Here is a 21,260-nt window from a genome sequence, read left to right as displayed (position 1 = left end):
GACTCATACTTTGCTTGCGTCTTCTCCAGATAATGAAATACACACTCTTCATCATCTTCGCCTTCATTCGAGACAAATGTTCACAAGACCAGCATTTTTAATGAAGAACAGAGCGACACAGACATATAGAACACACAAATGAAATGGCACACGGAGACAGACACTGAGACAAAGAATAGCAGAAAAATACAGACATCCTATTCACGTGCATGAAACCAGCACATAGCTGGAGTCACATTATTTCCAATACATAAAACCCACATTCTCCATCTTCACACAAGCCAACCCTTCCAAGAATATTGTTACATCCCCACACTGATGCACCTTGTAAAAATTGGAGCACAAATATGGCAACGTACCCCAAATCATTAATTATCTCATTTTTGTCCATGAGCAAAGTCACGCAGATCAAGTGGTATTTATACCTAATTTTAGGCAGCTGAAAATCATCTCCACCAGTGTAATTACAGCCGTTCTTTTGGTATATAGGAAGGGGTTCTGTCCTCCCACCCCACCCCTACGACGGGAGCACACGCACACATTCTTTTGTAGTTCATAGAATGTTACAGCATAGGAACAGGCCATTTCAGCCCATTAAGTCTATGCTGGTTCCTTTCTCCACATGAGTACATACTCTAATCCCACTCCTGCTCACTTGCGATACCCATTAATAGTTCTCTTTCATTTATAAACAACCATCTAATTCCCTTTTAAATAAATTTATTGGCTCTGCTTGAACAATAATTTGTGACAGAAATTCCACATTCTAACCACCATCTGTGTAAAGAATTTTTTCCAACCTCCCTTCTAATTCTTTTTGTGATTGTCTGCCAATGAGTGGAAACAACCTATCGCTATTTACCTTATCATAGCCTTTAATCCTTCCATATCCTCAACTCAGCAGCCCAGCTGAGACTAGCAGAATTTAGACCCTTGCATTGTAGATGGTAAGTTGTACCTCTTCTGAAAACTAAGGAGATGGACTGATGGAAAAGCAGCTCTTTGGCCTGTAGGGTTCCGAACCTACAGCCGTATCTTTTTCATCATCTGTATTTGTTTGCAAATTGTTATAAAATTACATATTGATCACTATTATATTACTGACCACCTAATACTTGCAATCAACGGGTGACATGTTTTTTTTTGTTCGTTCATGGGATGTGGGTGTCGCTGGCAAGGCCAGCATTTTATTGCCCATCCCTAATTGCCCTTGAGAAGGTGGTGGTTAGCCGCCTTCTTGAACCACTGCAGTCCGTGTGGTGAAGGTTCTCCCACAGTGCTGTTAGGAAGGGAGTTCCAGGATTTTGACCCAGCGATATATTTCTAAGTCAGGATGGTGTGTAACTTGGAGGTGAACGTGCAGGTGGTGTTGTTCCCATGTGCCTGCTGCGCTTGTCCTGGTAGAGGTCGTGGGTTGGGAGGTGCTGTCAGAGAAGCCTTGGCAAGTTACTGTAGTACATCCTGTGGATGGTACACGGTGTGCCGGTGGTGAAGGGAGTGAATGTTTAGGGTGGTGGATGGGGTGCCAATCAACTGGGCTGCTTTGTTCTGGATGGTGTCGACCTTGAGTGTTGTTGGAGCTGCACTCATCCAGGCAAGTGGAGAGCATTCCATCACACTCCTGACTTGTGCCTTGTAGATGGTGGAAAGGATTTGGGGAGTCAGGAGGTGAATCACTCGCTGCAGAATACCCAGCCTCTGACCTGCTCTTGTAGCGACAGTATTTATGTGGCTGGTCCAGTTAAGTTTCTGGTCAATGGTGACCCCCAGGATGTTGATGGTGGGGGATTCAGCGATGGTAATGCCGTTGAATGTCAAGGGGAGGTGGTTAGACTCTCTCTTGTTGGAGATGGTCATTGCCTGGCATTTGTCTGGTGCGAATGTTACTTGCCACTTATCAGCCCAAGCCTGGATGTTGTCCAGGTCTTGCTGCATGCGGGCACGGACTGCTTCATTATCTGAGGAGTTGCGAATGGAACTGAACACTGTGCAATCATCAGCGAACACCCCATTTCCGACCTTATGATGGAGGGAAGGTCATTGATGAAGCAGCTGAAGATGGTTGGGCCTAGGACCCTAGGAACTCCTGCACCAATGTCCTGCGGCTGAGATGATTGGCCTCCAACGACCACTACCATCTTCCTTTGTGCTTGGTATGACTCCAGCCACTGGAGAGTTTGCCCCGATTCCCATTGACTTCAATTTTACAAGGGCTCCTTGGTGCCACACTCGGTCAAATGTTGCCTTGATGTCAAGGGCAGTCACTCTCACCTCACCTCTGGAATTCAGCTCTTTTGTCCATGTTTGGACCAAGGCTGTAATGAGGTCTGGAGCTGAGTAGTCCTGGCGGAACCCAAACCTAGCATTGGTGAGCAGATAATGGCCCATCAGAAGTTGCTGTTGTGCAGTTCAGTGTTTGAAAGTCAGACGTATGCATGTATCTTCAGTATATGTCAGTTATATTACGTTAATCACTTGCAACTATTACATTTAACACTGCTTTAGGATTGAAAATAAATATGTGCTATTTTGTTTTTAAATTCAGTTGCGCATAGGTGTCTTTCATTGTCCTGACATTGAGCATTAAAATATCATTACGTTATGCAGTTCTTGGGGTTTCTGCAGCAGGAGACTGAAAGTTAAGTAAAGCTGAGTACCTTCAAGGCTAAGAGGGCTAATTGTGTTAACACTAATATTGTCAGAGTTGGCCGTGCTGAAGGACACCAATTAACTATAGTGCTGGCAAATGTGTTTTTATACTGGAGTTGTGACATTATTGCTTTGTTATCTGAACAGTATTCATTGCAGATAACCTTCATTAGGTCAGGAATCTGAAACATTTTCTACAACTCCAAACTGATGGGACAACATACTGGCTGTGGCTAATTTTAGTGTGTCTTATTTTACAACTATTGTTTCAAGACAGAAAAAAAAATGGCAGAGAATCGATCTTGGCACATAGTGGTGCGTAGCTAATATAAATGAATACAAATTCTATTGAATACCCTTGTGACAGATCTTTTTAACTTTGGGGTTTTTATATCATTTTTCTAAATTCTCGATAAAGCAAAATGATGAAATATGTGCATTGGTGAGGAGATTTTATGATTTTGATTTCTTATTTTACTGTCACTTTCTCTGATTTGGCTGCCATCCTGTCTTCACACTGACCTGTTTCAGCCAGGAAGGCAGGATGCTGCCTGCGTTATAAACGGTACCAAAGACAGTGACATTTTTATGTGTTCTACTGCAGGGAGCAGTTTATATTTTTTAAACTAATGTGACGAAGTACTTCTGTAGCATACTGAGGAGGGCTCAGTACAATATGATGTAATATTTTAAATAAACAGTGGAGCTTCTACACTTTGTATTCAGAAAACCTGCTTGGAAGGCTCAAGATTTAGTGAGTTTAGGTGTGTGAGCCGAGCGCACTATTGATGGACTGCGGTATTGCAGAGTATATAAATCGTATTGAACATAACTTACAACATTTTATCTCTGTAACTCAGGACTCTGCCTCCCCAACTTGATTGTAAACATTGGACTGTAAACCAGACTTATTAGAATTTAAATATGGTCTGTATTAAATCTCTGATTTACAAGCCCATGCATTCTGCAATCATACCAGTACAGAAATTCTCATGACCCAGAACCAAGACCAGAGCATGCCACTTCTGCAAGTAGCATTGTGCTCCAGCAATTATACTGCCGTCAGGATTGGAAAAACATCCTTAGTCCTTATCTCAGATGAGCTGGAGAGGAATTAAAGAACAAACTTGCAATTGATATAGTGCCTTTCATGACCTCAGGATGTCCCAAAGCGCTTTACAGCAAATGAAGCACTTCTGAAGTGTAGACACTGTTGTAATGTAGGGGAAATTATTCTGAATACTGGTATGAATGGGGTGGCCATCATTAACTGCAGGTGCTTAAACTCATCTTAGTTCTGTCTATAGTTGCATTTTTGAATCACTTATTGATAGAATATAACTGCTGTCTACAGACTTAATTTACTTAAGAACGCAATTCAGCATGCAATCCACTCAATAATATTTATAGCCATCGTTTATGTAAATTAATGTAGCTTGTAACATTGCGAGTGCATTGTAAGGCTGTCATAAGTAGTTTATTGAAGCTGACTCTTAAACCTTCCTCTGACTGAATAGGCAATAATTCATTTGATTAATCAAATAGGCCCTGACCTGTGACCAGCTTGTTGCAAGTTTGTACTATTACTGTAACTTTGACAATACAGTGGTGTCATATTCCCACATATACATTGGCAAGCAAGTCATTTCCAGAAATCAAATATCAGAATTTGCAGATGATGCAGAATTATGACAGAAGGCAAATTACACAGTAATCCAATGCCTCGAACAAGGTCAAGTACTTGGCCAGAGTTTTGCAGTGATGAGAATGTTCAGCTGTTTGAATTTCCGTACCCTGCTCTGATGCTGATTTTAAAAGGGGAATTACTCACAGTAGTGGCTCGTTCCCACTAGATGCCCTTCTTGGAGTTATTTCCAAAACAGATGAGATATCCAATGGCAAGGGAAAGCCCTGGGTATCTTAGCAGGGCTATAATTTAACCAGTCCTGCCTTTTTGCAGCTCCTCACTGTCATCCTGGGATTTTCATGTACTTTTTATTGTTGAAAAATATACAGTTTTGCATATAGGATTTGTTAACTTCAGTTACAAAATGGCAAGAGGGAATCCTCGGAAAAGTGGAATGCAACATTTTAATTCATGATTGAATCTTTTTGTTAGGACAGACGCAAAGCTTTATGGTGTATTGTAAGATACTTACAATACAAATCTTGTATTAATAATCTTGTGAGGGGTCCTTTAGGGACGAGTGACCATAACACGATAGAATTCTTCATTTAAGATGGAAAGTGAAGTAGTTCAATCTGAAACTAGGGTCCTAAATCTAAACAAAGGAAACTATGAAGGTATGAGGAGTGAGTTGGCTATGATAGATTGGGCAACCTCATTAAAAGACATGACGGTGGATTGGCAATGGCTAACATTTAAGGAACGAATGCATGAATTGCAACAATTATACATTCCTTTCTGGCGCAAAAACACAAAAGGAAATGCGGCCTAACCATGGCTAACAAAAGAAATTAAGGATTGTATTAGATCCAAAGAGGAGTCATATAAAGTTGCCAGAAAAAATTAGAAGCCTGAGGATTGGGAGCAGTTTAGAATTCAGCAAAAAAGGACCAAGAGATTGATTAAGAGGGGAAAAATAGAGATTGAGAGTAAACTTTGAAGGAAAATAAAAGTGGACTGTAAAAGCTTCAAGTATGTAAAAAGAAAAAGATTAGTGAAGACAAATGTAGGTCCCTTACAGTCAGAAATGGGAAGAGGACACACATAACTTCCCAGAAATGCTAGGGAACCAAGGGACTGGTGAGAAGGAGGAATTAAATGAAATTAGTATAGTAAAAAAAAATAGTGCTGGAGAAATTAATGGGACTGAAAGCCGATAAATCCCCAGGACCTGATAATCTGCATCCCAGAGTACTAAAAGAGGTAGCCATGGAAATAGTGGATGCGTTAGTTGTCATCTTCCAAAATTGCGTTAGTTGTCATCTTCTGAGAGACAGGATCTACGGCATTTGGAGAGGCAGGGACTGATTAGGAACAGTCAGCATGGTTTTGTGAGAGGAAAATCATGTCTCACAAATTTGATTGAGTTTTTTGAAGGGGTAACCAAGAAGATAGATGAGGGCTGTGCAGTAGACGTGGTCTACATGGACTTTAGCAAAGCCTTTGACAAGGTACCGCATGGTAGGTTGTTACATAAGGTTAAATCTCACGGGATCCAAGGTGAGGTAGCCAATTGGATACAAAATTGGATTGACGACAGAAGACAGAGGGTGGTTGTAGAGGGTTGTTTTTCAAATTGGAGGCCTGTGACCAGCGGTGTGCCTCAGGGATCGGTGCTGGGTCCGCTGTTATTTGTTATTTATATTAATGATTTGGATGAGAATTTAGGAGGCATGGTTAGTAAGTTTGCAGATGACACCAAGATTGGTGGCATTGTGGACAGTGAAGAAGGTCATCTAGGATTGCAACGGGATCTTGATAAATTGGGCCAGTGGGCCGATGAATGGCAGATGGAGTTTAATTTAGATAAATGTGAGGTGATGCATTTTGGTAGATCGAATCGGGCCAGGACCTACTCCGTTAATGGTAGGGCGTTGGGGAGAGTTATAGAACAAAGAGATCTGGGAGTACAGGTTCATAACTCCTTGAAAGTGGAGTCACAGGTGGATAGGGTGGTGAAGAAGGCATTCAGCATGCTTGGTTTCATTGGTCAGAACATTGAATACAGGAGTTGGGATGTTTTGTTGAAGTTGTACAAGACATTACTAAGGCCACACTTGGAATACTGTGTACAGTTCTGGTCACCCTATTATAGAAAGGATATTATTAAACTAGAAAGAGTGCAGAAAAGATTTACTAGGATGCTACCGGGACTTGATGGTTTGACTTACAGGGAGAGGTTGGATAGACTGAGACTTTTTTCCCTGGAGAGTAGGAGGTTAAGGGGTGATCTTCTCGAAGTCTATAAAATAATGAGGGGCATAGATAAGGCAGATAGTCAAAATCTTTTCCCAAAAGTAGGGGAGTCTATAACGAGGGGGCACAGATTTAAGGTGAGAGGGGAGAGATACAAAAGGGTCCAGAGGGGCAATTTTTTCACTCAAAGGGTGGTGAGTGTCTGGAACGAGCTGCCAGAGGCAGTAGTAGAGGCGGGTACAATTTTGTCTTTTAAAAAGCATTTGGACAGTTACATGGGTAAGATGGGTATAGAGGGATATGGACCAAGTGCAGGCAACTGGGACTAGCTTAGTGGTATAAACTGGGCGACATGGACATGTTGGGCCGAAGGGCCTGTTTCCATGTTGTAAACTTCTATGATTCTATAAAATTCTATAGATTATGGAACAGTTCCTGCAGATTGGAGGGTAGCAAATGTAACCCCATTATTTAAAAAAGGAGGGAGAGAGAAAACAGGGAACTACAGACTGGTTAGCCTAACATCAGTAGGAGGGAAAATGCTAGAGTCTATTATAAAGGATGTGATAACAAGACACTTAGAAAATATCAACAGGAATAGACAAAGTCAGCATGGATTTATGAAAGGCAAATCATGTTTGACAAACCTACTCGAGTTTTTTGAGGATGTAACGGGTAGAATAGATCAGGGAGAACCAGTGGATGTGGTTTATTTAGATTTTCAGAAGGTCTTTGAAAAAGTCCCACATAAGCGGTTAGTGTGCAAAATTAAAGCACATGGGATTGGGGGTAATATACTGGCATGGATTGAAAATTGGTTAACAGACAGAAAACACAGTAGGAATAAATGGGGCTTTTTCGGGATGGCAGGCAGTGACTAGTGGGGTACCGCAGGGATCAGTGCTTGGGCCCCAGCTATTCACAATATATATCAATGATTTGGATGAGGGAACCAAATGTAATATTTCCAAGTTTGCTGACGACACAAAACTAGGTGGGATCGTGAGTTGTGAAGAGAATGCAAAGAGGCTTCAAGGCAATTTAGACAAGTTGAGTGATTGGGCAAATACATGGCAGATGCAGTATAATGTGGATAAATGTGAAGTTATCCACTTTGGAAGGAAAAACAGAAAGACAGAGTATTATTTAAATAGTGATAGATTGGGAAATGTTGATGTACAAAGGGACCTGGATGTCCTTGTACACCAGTCACTGAAAGCAAACATGCAGGTGCAGCAAGCAGTTGGGAAGGCAAATGGTATTTTGGCCTTCATTGCAAGAGGATTTGAGTATAGGAGCAAGGATGTCTTACTGCAGTTATACAGGGCCTTGGTGAGACCACACCTGGAGTATTGTTTGCAGTTTTGGTCTCCTTACCTAAGAAAGGATATACTTGCCATGGAGGGAGTGCAGCGAAGGGTTCACCAGACTGATTCCTGGGATGGCAGGACTGTCGTATGAGGAGAGATTGGGTTGACTCGGCCTGTATTCACTTGAGTTTAGAAGAATGAGAGGGGATCTCATTGAAACATATAAAATTCTGACAGGGCTAGACAGACTGGATGCAGGGAGGATGTTTCCCCTGGCTGGGATGTCCAGAACGAGGGGTCACAGTTTCAGGATACAGGATAGGACATTTAGGACTGAGATGAGGAGAAATTTCTTCACTCAGAGGGTGGTGAACCTGTGGAATTCTCTACCACAGAAGGCAGTGGAGGCCAAGTCACTGAATATATTTAAGAAGGAGCTAGATAGATTTCTAGACAAAACGCACCAAAGGGTATGGGGAGAGAGCGGGAATATGTTATTGAGATAGAGGATCAGCCATGATCATATTGAATGGCGGAGCAGGCTCGAAGGGCCGAATGGCCGACTCCTGCTCCTATTTTCTATGTTTCTGTCTCTGGAGGGAACTCAGTCTCTACAAAGCACAGGTGTAGATGCACATAAAGTATACCCCTCTCTTTAGATTTCCCACATAAACATGTTAAATGAATACATTTTACAGAAGAAATTGTTATCTGAAGCCATGCTTAGACAGCCAATGTTTTATAGAATCACAGAATGATACAGCACAAAAGGTCACCATACGGCCCATGGTGTCTTTGCCGACTCTTTGAAAGAGCTATTGAATTAGTCCCACTCCCCTACTCTTTCCCCATAGCTCTGCAAAATTTTTCCCTTCAAGTATTTATCCAGTTCCCTTTATAAAGTTATTATTGAATCTGCTTCCACCACCCTATCCCAGGCAGTGCATTCCAGATCATCATAACTCGCTGTGCAAAAAAAAATTTTCCTCATTTCGCCTCTGGTTCTTTTGCCAATTTCCTTAAATCTGCGTCCTCTGGTTACCGACCCTTCTGCCACTGGAAACAGTTTCTCCTTATTTACACTATCAAAACCCTTCATGATTTTGAACACCTCTGTCAAATCTCCCCTCACCCTTCTCTGCTGTAAGAAAAACAACCCCAGTTTCTAAACTCTCTCCATGTAACTGAAGTATTTCATCCCTGGTACCATTCTAATAAATCTCCTCTGCATCCTCTCTAAGGCCTTGACATCCTTCCTAAAGTGTGGTGCCCAGAATTGGCCACAATTCTGGGCACCACAGCTGGGGCCTAACAAATGATTTATAAAGGTTTAGCATAATTTCCTTTCTTTTGTACTCTGTACCCCTATTTATAAAGCCAAGGATCCCATATGCCTTTTTAACAGTCTTTTCAACTTGTCCTGCCACCTTCAAAGACTTATGTACATACACCCCCAGGCCTCTCTGTTCCTGCACTCTCTTTAAAATTGTACCATTTAGTTTATATTACTTCTCCTCATTCTTCCTACCGAAATGAATCACTTCACACTTTTCTGTATTAAATTTCATCTGCCATGTGTCTGCCTATTTCACCAGTCTGTATGTTTCAGGTGAGGAAGACCGTAATATACTACTCAGTCGATGTTAGCCAGCAAGTGACCCCATTGATGTAATGAGGATTGGAATTCTTTCCATTCCTGGGTATCAATCAGGAGCTGGCAATAATGGTATAACTGTATGGGATAAGTGCCACAACTTCTCGAGCAGTAATGCTCTTCTGTTAAAGAAAACCATCGAACTCTTTTTGAAAAAGTGTAAAGATGGGCAAATTATTTCAAGGTTGTGACCCAAGGGCTGCAGAAACAGATTGAGGGAGCTTATCCTTGAAGCAAAGATGGTTAATGAGGGAAGTTGTTGAGAACGGGATTAAATGTCAGAAATATTAATAACACTCCCTTGATTTTTTTTTGGGAAGAAAGAACTTTGTATTAAAGTAGGGGATCAATAGGTGGTATAGCAGGATGATTGTAATGTGATGGGCTTGAATAGCCAAAAGGCCTATTTTCATTCCAAACTTTGCACTTTTATATGATACAATATTCAAAATTTCTAAAAGGAACTGGAGAGATTTCTTCATTTCGAGCCAGTTTGGAAGAGATGTTTCTCTTGTGGGGTGGAAGAAGAAAACTATCCTTTACTGTGATTAATGCCACGTCTGTTAATTCATTTAGTATATAACTGAAATAAAAATTTGCTGCAATTTGGGGTGTGCTCCCTTGATATGATGGGTAAGGTCGTTTCCAAATTGACTTTTGACTGCCATAACATTGGATTGTTGTGTATGGCATTGGCAGTGGCCTGGATGGGCTCAGTAGTTTCTCTATGTGACTAATGTCTTTAAACACTATTGCAATTAGGTGTTCAGCTATTTAGTGACACTCCTAGAAAGGTAGAAAGTTTTTAAAAAGTCACTCATGGGAAGTATTAATGGTTTAATGTGAAGGTGCTCTCTTAATTTTTGAAAAGAGTAGTATATTAACTTTGGGAGCCCAGTCCCTCACATTTCAAGCCCTAACCACGTTACTTTATTAATTATATATTCTCATCTGTTGGTGTCATTTTATTATTATTGCTACAAACATTATTTAGATATCAGAATATATTGCAGTCTATTATACAGTTATATTTTTCTGTTAATTAGAATATTATTTCAGATTAAATTTCTAGGTAGGTGTCAGCTATGACTAAGATCACTGGTTCAAGCCCACTCCAGAGACTTGAGCATATAATCAAGGCTGGCACTTCAGTGCACTGCTGAGGGAGTGCTGTACTATTGTTGGAGGTACTGTCTTTCAGATTGATAAACTGAGATCCCATCTGCCCTTTCAGATGGATGTAAAAGATCCCATGGCAATATTCAAAGAAGAGCAGGGGAGTTCTTCCAGTCACCTGACCAACATTTATCCCTCAACCAACATCACTAAAACAGTATATTTGATTATTTATCTCATTGCTGTTTGTGAGACCATGCTGTGTGCAGATTAGCTGCCATGTTTTTCTACTTTACAACAGTGATCACATTTCAAAAGTACTCATTGGCTGTGAAGCGCTTTAGGACATCCTGTGTGAAAGGTGCTTTATAAATGCAAGTTCTAATTGGAAATAACAACACTTATTTTGGGATAGTTCACTTTTACTGCAGCTTTTTTACTCCACCTTGCACCCTTTGTAAACTTGAGCTCATCTACTGCCTGTATCCTAACTCGCACCATGTCCCGTTCACCCATCACCCCTGTGCTCGCTGACCTGCATTGGCTCCTGATCCAGCAAAACCTCAATTTTAAAATTCTCATCCTTGTTTTCAAATCCCTCCATGACCTCGCCACTCCCTATCTCTGTAACCTCCTTCAGCCCTACAAACCTCCAAGATCTCTGCTCCTCTAATTCCAGCCTCTTGCACATCCCAGATTTTAATCGCTCCACCATTGCCAGCTGTGCCTTCAACTGCCTGTGGCCTAAGTTCTGGAATTCTCTTCCTCTTTGCCTCTCTAGCTCTCCTCCTTAAGACGCTCCTTAAAACCTACCTCTTTGACCAAGCTTATGGTCACCTATCCTAATACCTCATGTGGCTCGGTGTCAAATTTTGTTTGATAACTCTCCTGTGAGCCATCTTGGGGACATTTTACTACGTTAAAGGCGATATATAAATGCAAGTGGTTGTTTGATTTAGCATCACTTACTTTAATCTTTTGCCATAAGGAAGTGAACACTTTTAATTGGAAGTCCCTCTTCTAACTTATGTGCATTTCACTGACCATATATGACATGCTGCACAAAAGTCTGAACAGTGGTTGAAATCTTAGAAGTTTCAGAACAGAAGGAGGCTGTTCAGCCCATCATGCCTGGGCAAGTGCTAGATCCACATCAGAGACATCTACTCTAACCCCATTTCCCTAATCTTTCCCTGTGTTATTTAAGATTTTTCTTTGTGTTTAATTCTTTTAAATGAAATTCAGCGTCAATTCCACAAAAAAGCTTTTAGTTTAAGATTATTTGAATCAGCATAGTTCCTTGTTAACTATGCAATGAATTAAACTGCCAGGATGCAGTATACAATGTTTTGCACTGATGCCAGGCATCAGAACTCAAAACAAAAATAAATGTTCTTTCCAGTATTTTACTACAAAAATATCCTTGTATTTGTGTGATGGAGTGGGGAATGGCTATGGTAAAAGCTCTGGGTCCATTTTTTTTGATGTGGAGATGCCGGTGATGGACTGGGGTTGACAATTGTAAACAATTTTACAACACCAAGTTATAGTCCAGCAATTTTATTTTAAATTCACAAGCTTTTCCATTTTTTTTTAAAGAAGTGACACCTCAGTTGGTTACCATGGTAATGAAAGCCGGCTAGAGCACAGCAGTGTATTGACAGATCCCTTCTGCTCGTTGTATTTGTATAATTACAGAATGTGTTTATAAGGAGCAAGTTACTCCTCTCAGAGCATCCCCCAGTCCAGCAATCGATCATTACAAAGAATTAGATTCCCTGTGACACCCGGTTTTTGTTGTTCTGTAGTTTTTTAGAGCTGACCTGGGGACTGGTGCGAGAAGAGATATTGGGCTCAACAATGTGAGCCGAGATTGTCATTACCCAAACAGCATTGGCAATCAAGGCAAATCAGCTGTGTATTTAGCTCCTTCAGACTGTGGGGCTTAGTAATGGCTCCTAGGTGGTTACCACTTTATCGGCAAAAATAGGCAATTGATAAAAACAAAGGGATGTTAAAGTGAATCAAATATAATTTGTTTTTTTATTCTTTTTTTCTACCAAGTTCTTGCTCCCTTTTCCTGAAGGAATTGTTTTAAGTTGGAGTATGTGTCTATTAGTGCATTTCCTGACAGTCCCCTAGTTCATTATGGTAATATTGTAATAGTCCATCTGGTGCCTGCCCTATTTCTCAATGCAGCATACACAAATATAAATGTTTCATGCATTGCTTCACATGACAAAAACACTGTTTTCAATGGTGACTATTTCCATGTTTTATTTTTGGCTCTAATTATAATGATTTCCTCTTTTTATGCAGCATGTGCTACAGGCGTGTAGAGCACTTGCGAGATTGCCAAGAGACTGTAAAACAACGACTGACAGCATTGACAGGCAGACAATCCCAAGGTGATGATGAGGTTGGCACTGATGAAGAGGAGGAATTTCAGGAATTTCTTTCAGGAGATTGGCGAGCAAAGGGAGCCCTGCTTTAGTACTCTACTGTTCCATTCATGATTCAAAAGAAAATGTCTAGCAAAGCATAATGAATGCTCATCTAAAACTGGCTTCTGATATAGCTATCACATGAACTGGATAAATCTATGAGGACATCAGCTATTGACACTGAAAGCCCTAGAGAAATTATTCCTTTTTTTTAAACTAGTAGAGCTTTTTCAGAAAGTGCATACTGTGGTGGTTGCATTAAAATTAACTCATTAAAATGTATCCAAGTGCGTTTTTCAGATTATTTAAAATAGAGAGATTTCTGTTCATTAATAAATAGTAGATTGTAATACTTTATATATGTTCATAACCAAGCATATTAGTGAATTTCCAATTCAGCCATCAGTATGGAATATATTTTAATAGCTGGATGTAAACAAAAGGATGAGATTAAAGCAGCCTCTTTTATGGAGCAGTGGATTTTAAAAAATAGGTTCCACTAATATCCGACAGAATTATTTTGTTTTCTGCACCACTTGTCCTCCAACCAGAAGCCAGTCACTTTTGGCGCTGTTTTCTGCAGGATACATGACTCAGTAAAACACCATGACCTCTTTCTGTTAGTACCATGACCTCGTTCTGTCAGTTCCTCTCCGGCTTTGCTTCAATGCATCATTCCACCTAGCTGCCCATTTCAATAATGGCAAAAATTTGCCCAATTGAAACCAAGCAACTCTGTTGCCAGGCAGGCGTGTTCTGATTAATGAGGACAAACCGGTTTGGTTATTGGTTTGACATGCCCAACTTCACTTTAAATAACACCTCGAGGCTTCTATTGCTGCCAAAGAATTTTAATCAAAATAAATGTTCAAATCCTAGGATTGCAGAGCAGTAAGGCAGATCTAAGTCAGATTAGTTTTACTCTCCGAGAGTCATAGAAAGGTTACAGCACAGAAGGAGGCCATTCGGCCCATCGAGTCCGCGCTGGCTCTATGCAAGAGCAATCCAGCTAGTCCCACTCCCCCAACCTATCCCTGCAAATTTTTTACTTAACTTTTTACTTTACTTCAAGTACTTATCCAGTTCCCTTTTGAAGGCCATGATTGAATCTGCATCCACCACCTCCTCAAGCAGTGTATTCCAGACCCTAACCACTCGCTGTGCTTAAAAAAAAAAATTAAAAAAAAATTTCCTCATGTCACCTTTGGCAAAAGAACCAATCAATTTAAATCTATGCCCTCTGGATCTTGACCCTTCTGCCAACGGGAACAGTTTCTCTCTATCTATGCTGTGTAGACCCTTCATGATTTTGAATACCTCTATCAAATCTCCTCGCAACCTTCTCTGTTCCAAGGAGAACAACCTCAGCTTGTCCAGTCTCTCTACTTAGCTAAAGTCCCTCATAGTATCATCCTTGGAATCATTCTAGTAAATCTCTTCTGAACCCTCTCTAAGGCCTTCACATCTTCCCTAAAGTGCGGTGCCCAGAACTGGACACAATACTCCAGTTGTGGCCGAACCAGTGTTTTATAAAGGTTCATCATGACTTTCTTACTTTTGTACTCTATGCCTCTATTTATAAAGCCCAGGATCTCATATGCTTTTTTAACTGCTTTCTCAACCTGCCCTGCCACCTTCAACGATTTGTGCACATATACCCCCAGATCTCTGTTCCTGTACCCCTTTTAGAATTATGTCCTCTAGTTTATATTTCCTGTCTTCGTTCTTCCTACTGAAATGTATCACTTCGCATTTTTCTGCGTTAAATTTCATCTGCCACGTGTCCGCCCATGCCACCAGCGTGTCTATATCCTCTTGAAGTCTATCACTATCCTCCTCACTATTCATTACCCTTCCAAGTTTCGTGTCATCTGCAAATTTTGAAATTGTGCCCTGTACACCCAAGTCCAAGTATATCAAGAAAAGCAGTGGTCCCAGCAAAACAACCATTCACCACTACTCTGTTTCCTGTTACTTAACCATTCTTTATCCATGCTGCTACTGCCCCCTTTATTCCATGGGCTGCAATCTTGATGACAAGCCTACCATGCGGTACTTTATCAGATGCCTTTTGAAGGTCCATATACACTACATCAACTGCATTGCCCTCATCGGCCCTCTCTGTTACCTCATCAAAAAACTCTTATCAGCTTAGTTAAACACGATTTACCTTTAACAAATCTGTGCTGCTTTCCCTAATCAATCCACTCTCGTCCAAATGACTGTTAATTTTGTCCTGGATTATCGTTTCTAAAAGTTTCCCTACCACTGAGGTTAAACTGATTGGCCTGTCTTTACCGGGTTTATCCTTATACCCTTTTTTGAACAAGGGTGTAATATTTGTAACTCTCCGGTCCTGTAGCACCACCCCTGTATCTACGAATGTTTAGAAGATTATGGCCAGTACTTCCGTATTTCCACCCTTCCCTCAGCAATTTAGGATGCATCCCATCCGGACTGGGTGACTTATCTACTTTAAGTACAACTAACCTTTCTAGTACCTCTATCAATTTTTAGTCCATCCAGTATCTCAATTTCTTTACTGAGACTCTGGCAGCATAATTTAGTACCTCGGCAATGCCCTCTACTTCCATGAGTAGATCTCCTTTATGGTCCCTAATCGCCCCACCCCTCCTCTTACTACCCGTTTACTGTTTACATGCATGTAGAAGACTTCTGGATTCCCTTTTATTTTGCTTGCCGGTCTATTCTCATAGTCTCTCTTTGCCCCTCTTATTTCCTTTTTCACTTCCCCTCTGAACTTTCTATATTCTGCCTGGTTCTCACTTGTGTTATCAATTTGACATCTGTCATATGCCCCTTTTTTCTGCTTCATTTTACTCTCTATCTCTTTTGTCATCCAGGGAGCTCTGGCTTTCGTTGCCCTATCTTTCTCCCTCGTGGGAATGTATCTAGACTGTACCCGAACCATCTCCTCTTTAAAGGCCGCCCACTGTTCAATTACAGTTTTGCCTGCCAATCTTTGATTCCAGTTTACCCGGGCCAGATCTGTTCTCTTCCCACTAAAATTGGCCCTCCTCCAATTATGTATTTTTACCTTAGAGTGGTCTGTGTCCTTTTCCAAAGCTATTCTAAACCTTATGATACTCTGATCGCTGCTCCCTGAATCCTCCTGCACTGACATTTGCTCCACTTGGTCCGCCTCCCCTAGAACCAAGTCCAACAATGCCTCCTTCCTCATTGGGCTGAAAACATACTGGTCAAGAAAGTTATCCTGAAAACACTTCAAAAATTCCTCCCCCTCTTTGCCCCTTATTATTATCCCAGTCTGTATTAGGGTAGCTGGAGTCCAACGCAGCACCGCGTGCCCTATATCGTCATGTATGAACCAGATAGAATTTATGTTCCATTGTAAATGTTTTATTTCATAGCTAGGTTTGTTGAAGAAATCTTTAATTGTCACCCATGTGAAGGCTTTCACTTCCAAGCATGTAGATAATATTGATGAGGTACGACTTGGTAAAAACCATTCATCTCTGCTCCCATTGGCAAGTATACTGTGAAATGTTTATTATTGCAAACATAATTTAAAATTTGCAGTGCTAGCTGCCCATTAGTCTACCTTTGTTCCACATGAGAGGACGGGAATTTAGTGCTTTTAAGCTACTTTATTTTTAGTGTTGATACTCTGTCTAAACACATCAGTAGAGCATTCATTGTTGAAGCAAGATCAAGTAGAGAAGTGCCTTAAAGCACATTTGAATTGGTCCATTTATTGAACTTTTTGAGACCCCTTTACATGATAGAATTGCTCAACCAAGGCTTTCCACACAGTTGGCTTAAGATGCTATGTCATTTTGTTACAGTGTTACTGATAAGTTTTGCACAGAGTAAACTATAACGTCAGTATTAAATATTTAAGGATTTGTAGAAGGTATTTTTAAAGCACCGCTATGCTGTTCAGTAAATGACATCGCAGTGCTCGTACATAAAGGGACAGGATATTAGATGTGTTTTCAGATGTTTGTCACTGGAGTCTGGCAGGTAGGAACCTTGTTACAGATAGTGCTGGAGGAGATTGCAGAGATAGGGTAGGGCAACATTTATAAATGAGGACAAGAATTTTGAATTTAATGTAGCGGGGGACTGGGAAGCAGTGTGGGTTGGTGAGGGCAGGAGTCAAGTGTCAATGTACATTGTGCTCAAGTCCTAGAGTGGCGCTTGAACCCACAACCTTCTGATTCAAAGCAAGAGTGTTCCCAACCAAAGAATGGAGATAACGAAAAGTCAAACTGAAATTTGATTAAAGGACTTGGAGGTTTCTGCAGATTGCCAAGCACAGACATCAAGGTATGAAATTCTAAGTTTCTATTTTGAAGGGAAAAATTGTAAGGTTTCTTCAATTCATTGTTGGGATGTGGGGGTTGCTGGCAAGGCCGGCATTTATTGTCTATCCCTAGCTGCCTTTGAGAAGGTGGTAGTGGGCTGCCGTCTTGAATTGCTGCAGTCCATGTGATGAAGGTTCTCCCACAAAGAGCATGATGGCGGAGTAATATGTGATTTGCGGGTGGGGAGAATTAGGGAATTACTATGCACTTGTAAAACAAAATTCTGTAGGAATTAACAGTCTAATGTAAAACCAAAGCCACTGCAGTACAACAAACGGTTCCTTATTAAGAAACTGGTATTAATAGGAAAAAGAATACATGTGGCTGGAAAATGGAGATGTATACAACCATCTCAGGTAAAATTCTTCAGGCATTTAATTGTGCTGTAACTTTTTTGATATCAGCCGTGGCTCAGTGATAGCACTCTCGCCTGTCTGAGTCAGAAGGTTCAAGCCCCACACCAGATACTTCAACACAAAATCTAAACTTACACTCCAGTGCAGTACTGAGGGACTGCTGCAGGTGCTGTCTTTCGGAAGAGACGTTAAACTGAGGCCCCATTTGCCCTCCCACGTGGATGTAAAAGATCCCATTGCAGTAGTTCAAAGAAGAGCAGGGGAGTTTTCCCCAGTATCCTGGACAATATTTATCCCTCAGGCATCATCACCAAAACACATTATCTGGTCATTATCGCATTGCTGATTGTGGGACCTTGATCTGTGCAATTTGGCTGCCACATTTCCTACATTACAGCACGTATTGTACTTCAAAAGTACTTAATTGACTGTAAAGCGCCTTAGGAAGTCCTGAGGTTGTGAAAGGCACTATATAAATGCCAGTCTTTTATTAAAAACATTACTGATGCTATGTGGGACACAGCTGGCTTTTTCGCTTTGCTAATTTGCTTAACATTGTGTAAAATAAAAGAAACTTTGTAAGCGCCTCTTAAATTTACTTCATTTGTTGGGACACTCTGATTCCTGTGTTCTTTGAGTGCAGCAGGCGAGAGGAGGATGGAGTCAGCGCCGAGGGTACAGTGTTTGTACTGGGGTCGAAGACAATGATACTGGCTTCAGTCTGCCCATTCTTTAGCTCAGCTAAGACTGGATTTGGACAAACAGTCTGAAAAGCAGTGGACAGGTAGAGCTGGGTGTAATAGAATTTTACAGCACAGGAACAGACCATTCACCCCAACAGGTCTATGCCAGTGTTTATGCTCCACATGAGCTTCCTCCCACCTTACTTGATCTCACCCTATCAACATGTCATTAACCCAAGCATTTCTAAATGCTCACTTATTTTATTTTCAGTTGTGGATTCTAAGAGTTTGTCTCTAACTCTTGCCCATCCTGACCAACTCCATCATGGCATCTTACCTGTCCAAGCTCCAGCCCAGATACGCCCATTCGGGAGGAAGTAGTTAGTGAGTCAGAAAAGTTTTCACATGTGGAAGCTGACCCCATGTCTGCAGATAACGTCACCAAGGCGCAGCATGTAGCTAAGGAACAGGAGGGGTCGAGGCTGGATCCTTGGAAGACTCCCAAGATGGTGGGAAGCGAAGCCCTGGCTAAAATCTCCTGATTATAATTGGATAGGTGGAACCCAGCATAGGCTGTCCCACAAGAGCAGGCTGGAGGCTGGTTATTCTGCAGGCGAGTGACTCACCTCCTGACTCCCCAAAACCTTTCCACCATCTACAAGGCACAGGTCAGGAATGTGATGGAATACTCTCCACTTGCCTGGATGAGTGCAGCTCCAACAACACTCAAGAAGCTCGACACCATCCAGGACAAAGCAGCCTGCTTGATTGGTACCCCATCCACCACCCTAAACATTCACTCCCTTCACCACCGGTGTACCGTGGCTGCAGTGTGTACCATCCACAGGATGCACTGCAGCAACTTGCCATGGCTTCTTCGACAGCACCTCCCAAACCCGCGACCTCTACCATCTAGAAGGACAAGGGCAGCAGGCATATGGGAACAACACCACGTGCACGTTCCCCTCCATGTCTCACACCATCCTGACTGGTGTACAAAATTATGAGGGGCACAGATAGGATGGATACTAAGGAGCTTTTTCCCTTCGTTGAGGGTTCTATAACAAGGGGACATAGATTCAAGGTAAAAGGCGGGAGGTTTAGAGGGGATTTGAGAAGGAACTTTTTCACCCAGAGGGTGGTTGGAGTCTGGAACTCACTGCCTGAAAGGGTTGTGGAGGCAGGAACCCTCACAACATTCAAGAAGCATTTGGATGAGCACTTGAAATGCCATAGCATACAAGGCTATGGACCAAATGCTGGAATATGGGATTAGAGTAGACAGGGCTTGATGGCCGACGCGGACACGATGGGCCGAAGGGCCTCTATCCGTGCTCTATAACTCTATGACTCTATGACTTGGAAATATATCGTCTTTCCTTCATCGTCGCTGGGTCAAAATCCTGGAACTCCCTTCCTAACAGCACTGTGGGAGAACCTTCACCACACGGACTGCAACTGGGGATGGGCAATAAATGCCGGCCTCGCCAGTGATGCCCACATCCCATGAATAAATTTTTAAAAAAGGAGGCGTTGGAAGAAGGTGTGGTCAGCTGTATCAAAGGCTGCAGAGAGATCAAGGAAGGGTAATGCATTGCAGTCACAATGACGTTCATGACTTTGGTTAGGCTGTTCCGGTGTTGTGGGAGGGACAGAAACCTGATTGGAGAAATTCAAACAGGGAGTTGTGAGTGAAATGGACATAGATCTGGGAGGCGACAAGTTTGATCAAAGACCTTGGAGAATGGGAGGTTGATGGTGGAGCGGTAGTTAGCGGAGAACAGAGGGGTCAAGGGTGAGGTTTTTAAGGAGGGATTTTTTTTTGTCCTCCAAGATGATGCTAGAGAATCAGAAGGTTTTTGTTAGAGGGGAGCGAGGCCCAGTAAAGCTTCATTTGATTGAGTCAGATCTGGCAATGGATGTCTAAGGCAGTTGTGCACCTGGTACGCTTAAGTCTGCGCACCTTGGACTTTGGAGAGTGATGATGAGGGCTGGACCAGGGGAATGACCAGGGTGGGAGAGAATGAAGATTTTGCTGAAGAATAGGGATCGAAGGCTGAGGACTAGTGTCAAGTTAGGGTAGGGATTGCCAGGAGAGAAGGGAGTCAACAGTACCTGAGAGGGAAGAGATGAAAGGTGACCTGGCCTGATGACAGGAAGGGGAGGAGACAAAGGCCCGAGGGGAGTTTGGAATAAGAAGCTCAGGTCTGGAGCATCAGTCATTCCTCACTGCACTGATGATGTAAGGTCATAAAATATTGTTTTTTCCAAATAAAAAAATGAGACAGAACTATGATTAATTGCTCTTTTGTTTTCCATTTCTGTTCTGTTTATTTTTATGCTGATAAATTGATGTTCCAAAGGAAATGAGGTTGATTCTGACTTAGAGGTGCTTCATTAGCAGCAGTGAGACTGTCATTAAACCAGGCCTCTTCAGCGACTGTTATTTCAACTCTGCATGTTAATCTGCTCTCTCGCACTGCTTCCTCCATCACTCGCTCTAAACCAGTTTCCCAATGGTGTCATTAATTATGTTTGGTTTAAATTTTAACAACTAATATAGACAAAGTAAATTTAAAGAATACTAAAGTCTAGCACAGTTCTTTAATGTTTTAAAAAAGGGTTACAGAAGAAAGTAGTTTCCTTTTTTTATATAAATAGCTGCCTTACCAGTTGAACAGTTCACGTGTCATTGCTGCTTGGTCAGGGACATTCTGTCTTTTGTGCATTAATTGGTATATAAGCAGACAAGGTAGATGTGCATTGGTCAGAGGTCTGACAATTCACGCAAGTGGTCAGTGACTTACACCAGCTTA

General features: G+C 41.7%; 1 protein-coding gene across 1 annotated transcript in view; it reads left to right on the top strand.

Moving 5' to 3' along the window:
• znf830 (zinc finger protein 830) overlaps positions 1-20,734 on the top strand; it is a 96,662-nt gene extending 75,928 nt beyond the window's left edge. The window contains exon 10 of the mRNA XM_068005201.1: positions 12,932-20,734. Within this exon, the coding sequence (XP_067861302.1) occupies positions 12,932-13,106 (175 nt within the window). The 3' untranslated portion in view covers positions 13,107-20,734. The remainder of the gene's footprint in view (positions 1-12,931) is intronic.
• Positions 20,735-21,260: the final 526 nt, after the last annotated feature.

The sequence above is a fragment of the Heptranchias perlo genome, chromosome 2 (assembly GCF_035084215.1).
Source record: "Heptranchias perlo isolate sHepPer1 chromosome 2, sHepPer1.hap1, whole genome shotgun sequence".
Classification (NCBI taxonomy): Eukaryota; Metazoa; Chordata; class Chondrichthyes; order Hexanchiformes; family Hexanchidae; genus Heptranchias; species Heptranchias perlo.
The sequence above is the reverse complement of the archived record's forward strand: the minus strand, read 5'-3'. Positions and strand labels throughout refer to the sequence as shown.